Source organism: Notechis scutatus, chromosome 3, assembly GCF_049901735.1.
Source record: "Notechis scutatus isolate UNSWTSFEM ecotype Mainland chromosome 3, rNotScu1.2, whole genome shotgun sequence".
Lineage (NCBI taxonomy): Eukaryota > Metazoa > Chordata > Lepidosauria > Squamata > Elapidae > Notechis > Notechis scutatus.
This window is the reverse complement of record NC_142011.1, coordinates 114,317,455-114,326,671: the sequence shown is the minus strand read 5'-3', so window position 1 is coordinate 114,326,671 and position 9,217 is coordinate 114,317,455. Positions and strand designations below refer to the sequence as shown.

Here is a 9,217-nt window from a genome sequence, read left to right as displayed (position 1 = left end):
GGACATCTGCCCTCCCTCCCAGAGACCTGGGCCGCAGCCACCACATAGGGGTGCTCTCCCACATGGGAGAGCACCGTGTGACAGCTTAGCCAGCCAGCCAAGCCTGGGGATGGTCTGGGGGGGAGCTAGCTAGGCTGCAGCAAGTCCCACCGCCCAGGATGGGGCCACACTGGCGGGAAACCAGCCAGCCAAGCTTGGGAATAGTGGGGGGGCAGCAAGATCTGGGAACAGTGTGTGTGTGTGTGGGTAGCATGACTTCCAGGCTTACCTGTGAGCAGGCAGATTAGAGCTGCTCAGTTGGGGTGCAGGCACCATGTGAGAAGGCAGGTTAAAGGCAGGCCACGAGGACCCAGTGTGTGCCACATAGGAGGTGAGGAGTGACTGGGCAGGGTGAGCATCAGAATGAGCGAGCATTGGGCAGGCGGGGCAAGCGAGCAAGCAAGCAGCAACTGGGAGACTGGGTCAGGGCGTGGCCAGCCAGAAGTCACTACCAGTTCGGCAACCTACACCAAATTGTCGCAACCGGTTCGTGTGAACTGGTGCAAACCGTCTAAATACCACCACTGATACACACGTGTGTGTGCGCGCACACACAGACAGACATAGAATGGGGGGAAGGGGTGGGAGAAAAATCCCTTGCTACTTAATTTGGCTTTCAGAAAATAAAAGAACACCAACACACATGTAACCAATACACAATTCAGTTGATCTGCAGAGATAAAAAATCAGGTCAAGCCGAAAGGTTTTCACATTTTTTATTGTAAAGCTTTGGGAGGGCTAATTACAGTGGTGTTTGTCATCTGACAGCTCAGCAAACTAACAGAATGGAAGAGAACAAAATGGGCTCACGAGGTGTCATGCTCACGGCTCCAAACAAAAAGGATTACAAAGGAATCAATTGTGCTCACAGTGCCAGGGGAGAACTAAGCCCTAGGCCCAAAGCTTTCCCAGTGCAAGGGATATGCATCACATTGAGAGCAATACAACCTTAGCAAAAGAGAAAGAGGCAGTACCTAAACAAATGGCACAATTCAAAAATAGTTGGGTACTCTTTACTCTGCTGTAGGATTTCTCCTTTAGAAAAAGCTACACCTGCATGTACATAAAACTGTACAAAAAAAACAAGGCATCACAAGCAAGAACTGAAATCTCGTATAAATAGAATCAACACGAAGAATTACAAAGGGGTTCCTTCGTTCCATCTCACTCAGCTGATCTGTGTCTGGCCTTGCACCTTTGGTATTATCCCTGGCTTGTCCTAAAGTAGTTCTCAAAATTCTTCCTCTTACATTTCAATGCACTTATCTAGACCAGAACTCATGGAATGCTCTTCTTCCTAATCTTCTCCACCTCTTTTCCTAGGCATGCATTTCTTGGTTTGAAATTGTGAAGGTGAGTATCTCCTAATGGTATTTTGACCATTGGATTATCAACCACTTACACTCCTATGGCATCTTTATATTCAGTGGCAACTGTAGTGTTCCTTAAGACTATATTTCAATTACTACTGGTGCCATCTTCCCTTTTGCCTCACACAAAACACATTTCAAATCTTAGTTGAGTTTGGGGGTCAGGTAATACTGTTTTTCAATCCCTTTACCTGAATAGCCTTTTTATTTCATATCTCTGGTAAAACCAAACGAAAAGGGATGAAGAACTCTCCACATTCAGGTTATCAGCCTTGGCTTATTACCAAAAAGCAACCTTATTTTTTCCAATGATTAAGTAAGTTTAAAACTATGGATAGGCCTAAAAGAGGATAATCTTACCTGAGCAATGCAGGTATTCCTTCATTAATGATTTTGGCTTCCATCTATTCCTTTCATAGTGGGAAAGAATAGAATAGAGTAGAGTAGAGTAGAACAGAAGAGAACAGGAAAGACCTGTTCTTTCCATACCATATAATTACCTTGGAAAGAATCTGGGTATGGTGGATAGCTGAAACCCTCCTTGGACAGTGTTTATTTACGCTTTTATTTATTAATCTCAATAACTATATTTATACATACAGTCCAGACAGATTTTTAACCAAGAATTGAGGCACAAGCCAAAGCAGTCTGGTTTGCTAAGCCCTAATATGTGGATTCACATATCATATTAAAAATCAACAAATTATTTTAGAACTTTTTCCTGTTTACATTACACATGATCACCCTAACCTTAGGCTCTTGATACAAGAGTGGATAGGAAGTGCTATATTCCTGCTCTCCATCTTATGGATTGCTGCTGAAATAGCCCTGAGCCTTAAAAAGTATAGGGATAGAAGAAGTCCTTGTTTTTTATATGCACTGGAAGTTACCTGTGATCTCACGCCTGGGACTCAAATACTAGAATTCAGTCACCTAATTGTCCATGACATGAATAGAGTCACTGAACTTCTCTCTGCAATGCGTCCCACTACCACTACGTATGGTCAGAAGGTGATCAGCAGTCTGCTCACTAGAGGACAGAAAATACAGGGAGACACTAAACTTTCATATTATCCTAGAAATCATCTCTGATGATTAGAAGAAAATGAAAATTGCTTTATGTCGCTCCTACCAGTTTACCAGTTGGATAACCAACCTATCTCCAAATGATCAGTCCTGTCAAACATATACCCACACAAACAATAGTTTTACAAAGCATATCATGTCTGTTTCCTTTCCTTCCTAGACACATGCAATTGAGAAAGTTGAACAGAGATACAGCAAAGAAGGCCAACATACAGCCCACCTTCTGCAATGAAGCTTAGAAAAACACATGGCAATGTGTGTGGAAAAAGTTGGGCCTGTTGGACCCAGAAGAATTAAGCCAAGAAAAACAAGATGGGTCCAACAAATGTCAGCTAGTTTGGTGGATAGGTCCCCAGTCTGGAGACTGTCTTTCACTACCATATCTACTGGAAAAAGTTCCATAAATACTAGCTGACAAATGATTGACATTAATACTATACTATCTGGAATCAGGCCTAGCTAAGTCTAGAATACTGAGGGATTTAAGAACTTAGTCACCAAAGCAGCCCACTGCTTGCTGGAGTGCTCTCTTATAAATTCGGAGCTGGTCTTTTGAGTGATCTCAAATGATGACATCAATGGTTGGGGATAATAATGCCCATGAATAGTTGCACCATTTTTATGGGCCTCTACTGAAACTATGACAGGCTCCTGTAGTTGAATACTATGTAGCTAAACGGCACTGGAAGAGAATATTGGAGCCCTTGAGGCTGTCTAAAGGCATAGGGAGGGGGTATGTGACTCCAGCATACAGAGGCCCATGAGCCCAAGTGTGACCCTGAGTCCAAGCTCCATTTCACAAAGGCAATGGTGGCTTACAGGCAGACAAATCAAAGGGCAGAATCATGGCACTGGGGCATAATGACCCCATGGAAATTCTCTGCCTCACATGAGACAGTGGTGTAATTTGGGGGAGTTAGATATTCTACCATCCGAAAAACTAAAGATTCTTCCACTTTTTAAAACTACTGCAGTTCATTATCTATGGGGTAGGGGCAAAGGAGGACAGCTAAAAGCACTGACTACTAGCAATAGGGCTCCTCCACACCTGATAAGAGTTTCTGAAGTCTGAAAAGTGATTAAGATTTAAAAACTCTGCCAAGTCCTTCCTACTCAGTCCTGCTGACCAACCAGAATGTTTACCCTCCCAACCGATGTTTTATTCTTATTTTTATTTACACTGTGGAAGTAAAGGGTGGGCTGGTTGGAAGTGCTTGCCCCAATGTGCTTTTCTGTGTGGTCTAAAGTTCAAGGAGAAAATTTCTCCCTGTGGTTTTGTTTGTTTCAATGTCTTTTTGTTCCAAGGACAAATAAAACTCACTCAGGCAAGACATAAATGTCATTCCTAAAATTCATATTTACAGGAGTCTATAGTAACAAGAGAGGCAGCTTTTCCCCCTGTACCTGTGCCAAGAGCTCTCAGCCCTGTGCCCAATGGACTCCACCAAATCTGTGTGGACCTTTGGTAACTAAGCCATTTCCCACCCACCCCAGCCCTGAAACCAAGAAGCCAAGCTCTCTTCACTATATTCCTTTCTCTCTCTTTCCAGATATCCATGGATCACTCTATTGAGAGAGTGGCCATTTTGGTTGGTGCCAGTTCCCTTGACCAATGAGGAATCAGTTAATGAAGTGTTTCCATGCCCAATCACTGGGCAAGCCGGTCTCATCTGGCAGGCACAGAACTGCGTGTGATGAGTGATAAAGAATCATAGTTTGAAAAGTCACTTCATGCTGGAGCACTAGACGCTGGTCTCAGCATTGTTTTCAGATATTATGTGGCTTCCTCATTCTCACAGATATATCTCTCGTTTGGCTGTTTGGGATGATGGTGTGGTGGCTGTTTGGAAATCTGAGGTCTGGGTGAGAGGGATTTCCTCCATGGGGGAATTCTTGCAGGGCTCATGGCTACTGTTGGAGAAGGCACTGTATGTGGGGAGCAGGCGGAGGTTAGCCATTTTGGTGTTGCACTCTTCTGAGAGTCTCGGACTTCCATTCCCAACTTGTTCTTGACTCCCTCTGTCTTGATAAGGCACAAATGTGGAGAGTTTGAGGGCATTCTTGGGCCGCCGGTTTGGAGAGGACTGACCTGGCATCCAGCAGGTATCAGAGTGACCAAACTCTGTGCATTCTCGAGTACAGGTCCCTGTCAAGGCTACATCAGGCAAAGGTCGGAGATCTGTAAATAAGAAACAAGAAAAGGGAAGAATAAACATTCATTCATACATATATAATGCAACAACATAACTAGCTAACAGTTAAATCTGGGAAAATATATCTAAACAGCAATTTCCCTATAACTATCATAGAACCAGAAAGAAAAAAAGCATCAACTTCCCGCATGGTCCCTGCGGCCCAACCTTCTTGCCTGCCTTTCCACATGGTCCCTGTGGCCCAGCCTGCTTACCTGCCTTTCCTGCTGCCTCCCCTATGGTCCCCACAGCCCAGCCTGCTTGCCTGCCTTCCCTACTGCCTCCTCTATTGTTTTATCTATAGTCCATTACTAATATCCATCATCTATAAACATCAAATAGACATCACATTTATAGCCAATAAACCTCCAAACAATCCTGGTTTACTTATCTTAATTATTTAATGTTCATTATTCTATTACACATCTTTGTTTACATATCTAGATTTCTAACTTCTGCTACTATTTTCTACCCATTAATAGAATAGTTCCTGGATCCAAAAAAGTGATCTTCTCCCCATTTCTAATTTCTATCTTCATACAAATTCTTGATTGTATAGTTCCTGTGTTACAACAGTGTTTTACATGTATTCCTCATCTCTTGTCAGTTTTAGAATCTCAATTCTTATTGATTTCTTGGCACATCTCCCATACTCCTCCCATGAGATCTTGCATTTTCTTATCTCATTCGTATTTGATCTAAGTATTTCTTCTGTTCCTGTTCTTCACTCTTTTGAACCCCCAATACCCTTTCAATGGACTTTTCTCACTTCAGGTGTGTCTTTCTGTGTATCCCCTTCTACATTTTTGGTCTCTCAAAGTATAATTCACCATTTCTGTTTCAGCTTTAACTATCTCTTCTTTTTTGTCTTTTTGTATCATTTGTTGTTTCCCCATCTCTATCCTTTCCTCTGTTCTTTCTATTTTATTTTCTGTTTCCTGAGTTTCCTGTTTATTGTTTAATGTCTTTTGGTTTTCTGGTCTCATAACTACATCATGTATCAGTTCTGTTATCTCCCTATGGTTCCTTGTCACCATTTCCTACATACCTTGGAGAGTCAATAATATTTCTTTTAGTAAAACATTTATTTCCCCTTGTAGTCCAATTTTGCCTTATTTTAATAAATTTAAATTTTTACTCAGTATTCTGTCAGAATCTCAATGTCCCAGTTATATCACACCAATGCCAATATTAAAGCAGTTCAAACAATTAATTAATCCCTTAACAGTCTCCACTTTGTTTCAAAACTCCAAGCTGTTTCACACTCATACACTGTCCAGCATAATTATAATCCTCAAGGTTCTTACAGAAATCTCCACAGTCTGTCTCCAAGGACCAAGTTTAAAAAGTTGCAGATGTTAAGTGTATTCCAGCCAATCTACCCTGGTCGTAACAACTTTCACTTCATTCACTTTTTCCAGTTATATATTGTCTTCCTCAGCCAGCAGGTGTCACTGTGACTTCTTTTTCTCCATTTTTGCTGCAAATAAAATGTCTCCGGATACAAATATTTTCCAATAATTCCACAAAGTTCTTCAAGTCGAGGTGGTAGGAAGAGTATAATCCAGAATTTTGAAACAATTTAATTTTTAAAGAGCTAACCAATCCAATCTGTCCTTTATTTTTTAAAGTAACTTCTGACTTCAATTTCTTTTATTTCTTTACCAAATCTGACAGTAGCTCCAGGTCTTTAGTCGCTGCTAATTACCTCTGTTGAGTCCCACTTTCTAAGGGGGATGCTTTAGGGAAAATTCCACAGCACACTGCTACAAGATCTTTCCTTTCTTCACTTCCATTTCAGCTGTCTTCACAGCTTCAGTTCAGCCATAATGGCCGTCTTCTCTTCTGCTGGTTCAAGGGGTTTTCTTTGGGTCAGTCGAGGAGACTGCGCTGTCCTCGCAATCACCGAAGCATCCCCTCTACTTTCATACAAGGTGACTTTCGGCTCCATAGAGCCTCCAGACTTGAAGAAATTGGCGGGACTTAGCGGAGCTGTTGCTCATCCGCACTGCTTTGCTGTGCAGTGAGCTGCCTTCTCCAGGCTGCCAATGCCTTTCATTGCAGCGCATGGAGCAAGACGGAACTCATCTTGCTGTCTCTTCTCTCCCTTATCACCGGGCATGGCAGATGAGCAGAGGCAGCTGCTTTACAGCATTAAGAGCAACTGTTACAACAGCCTGGCAGGTAGAGTGGTCACTTTTGAGGGTTTTGTCCCTGGGGTGGGAAAGGGGGGAAAGGGGGGAGAGAATGGTAAGCAGGGAAGGGAAGATTAATTTTTTTAATAGATTAGAAAATGATATGAGGGACTTTTGTGGAGAAAGTCCTGCACATTTGTGGTGTTGGAATGGATTATATGTAACTCTTAGTGTTCCTATAGATTTTAAGTAAGCTCTTGGAAACTTTTGGAAGTATTTACTTTTGGTGACTGAGAGCAAAAAGGTATTTAAGTTAGAAGTACCTTAGAATTGAAAACAACTATTTTTGGTGACAATGCTTTATGAAAATAAAAATATTGGACCTTGTTTCCACACAGTTACTTTGTACTGTATTTTCCAATTATTTAAATAAGCTCATGTGATAACTTTTCTTACAAACTGTTCATGTTGACTATTTTGATAGATTCTGAATTTGCAGAAAGGGTACTCTGAAAAAGGTGGATTTGCAGTATTAAAAAAGAAGACAAATAATGGTGATTTAATGACTGATCTATATGCTCTAACAATTAGATAATTGTTAGAGCATATAGATCAGTCATGGGCCTGGGTTCCCCATTTGTACCACCCAGAGGGCCAATGTATATACCTCACTAGTTGCTTGGCAATTAATCTACTCCACCTGTATTTATATATTTTTCAAACTTTGTTTAAACTTTTTTTAAAAAATGGGAAGCTATCTTGCCACAAAGCAAAACACCATCCTCCAGAAAAATCATTTATTTCTTTATTTATATTCTATCATTATTTTTATAAGTAATTCAAAGCAGCAAACATTCCAAATATCCTTCCTCCTAATTTCCCCACCACAGTCCTGTGAGGTAGGCTGTGCTGAGAGAAGGAATGACTGGCCCAAAATCAGTCAGTCAATTGTTAACTCACTGAACCATTTCTGAACTTTCCTTCAATGTGAAAAAGAAAGCTATCTGTAGCCAGTGTTTTGTTTAGAAGTGCATCCACCTGTCTTGAAAAAGCAGACAAATTATAAGCGTAGGACTGTGCATTGCTATGGTAGACATGGAAACATTTGTCTGCAATTCTTTAAATAAAATATGGCCTTTTCTGGGGAAGAAAGGCAGCTGCATAATCCCAGGAAGCTGCATAATTCCAGGGGGGGGGGGGAATGCAGCTGCCTTAAAGAATTGCAAACAAGTGAAGCATTCCTTTTTCTGTGCTCTCCAAAATATTTTTTTTTTTGCATTTGAATCCAAAATGCAGTGGTACAGTACAAGAGGGCAAGTAAGAATACACAACCAAGAAATGTTATTAGAAATAGGTGAAACTTCCAGTTTGTCGGCTTCGCTAGCGGCAGGGATTCGCGATACTGCGCGATCCCTGTGGTGCTAGCCATTTTGGTGCCTCCGATCCGGACGGGTTTGGAGGCTAAGGCTGCCCTGCAGGGGCGGCTGAAGATAGGGGGGATCCGGAGAGGGGTTTGGGGGTGTTGCAGACCCCCTCCCCAGCCGGCAAACCCCCCTTTTCTCAAGACGGTGCAGCGGCGGTCTGTAATGGCCGCCACAAAGAAGCCGGCAGCTGGGTAAGAATGTGCAGGAGGAAGAGGAGAAAGTTTTTAAAGTGAAAGTTTTTCTTGGCTGACCCAGGACTTTAAGACACATTTAACATCCTGAAAATTATGGCTTTTTGAATGATACTTTCCAGAAGAGAATTATAAGCGGCAATTTTGAGGTGCTGAAAAGGAAAGTTTACTCTCCTTCCCTATGGAATCAACAAATGGATATTGAGAAACCTGTCTTTTTATAGAGGGTAAAAACTTGCTTTTTGTGATAAGTGGGAAGGGAGAGGACAATATATATATTGTGATATATTTTGTGATAAGTGGGAAGGGAGAGGACAATATATATATTAAGATCTTGTTGGAGGAGATGCCTTAAGGATTTGAAGACTGAAATTTATTGAAATAAGGCTTTAAAATACAGATATGGTTTTTCTTTTTTTCTTCATTGATATTACCCCAGGAAGAGAAAGTGAGAACTTTGTTTTGGCTTGGATTGATTGATGACTTTGGGACTTTGGGACTGTTCTAACTTTTGAAACATCTTGGTTGTTTTAAGAAGAAAGAGGAAAAAAAGAAAAGAAAAGATTTATAATGGCTTTATCTGTTGATGAACTGAGAAAAGAATATGAAAAAATAAAAAAAGATGGCAAGGACGCTGTGAAAGAAGCTTTTCTCTTTTTAGAAATGGCGCTTGCTATCTATCAACAAACACAACAACAGATGGAGGCAGCAGCAGCAGAAGAAGAAGATGCCATCTTTAATGAATCTCAAAATTTAATTAAGAAAGAAAGGAGAAAGAGA

General features: G+C 41.3%; 1 protein-coding gene across 4 annotated transcripts in view; it reads right to left on the bottom strand.

Moving 5' to 3' along the window:
* Positions 1-739: 739 nt before the first annotated feature.
* Positions 740-9,217, bottom strand: part of PCDH1 (protocadherin 1) — a 291,570-nt gene continuing 283,092 nt past the window's right edge. For all 4 annotated transcript variants that reach the window (XM_087960970.1, XM_087960968.1, XM_087960969.1 and 1 more), the window contains exon 5: positions 740-4,674. In XM_087960970.1, coding sequence (XP_087817096.1) covers positions 4,289-4,674 — 386 coding nt within the window. In that variant the 3' untranslated portion in view covers positions 740-4,288. The remainder of the gene's footprint in view (positions 4,675-9,217) is intronic.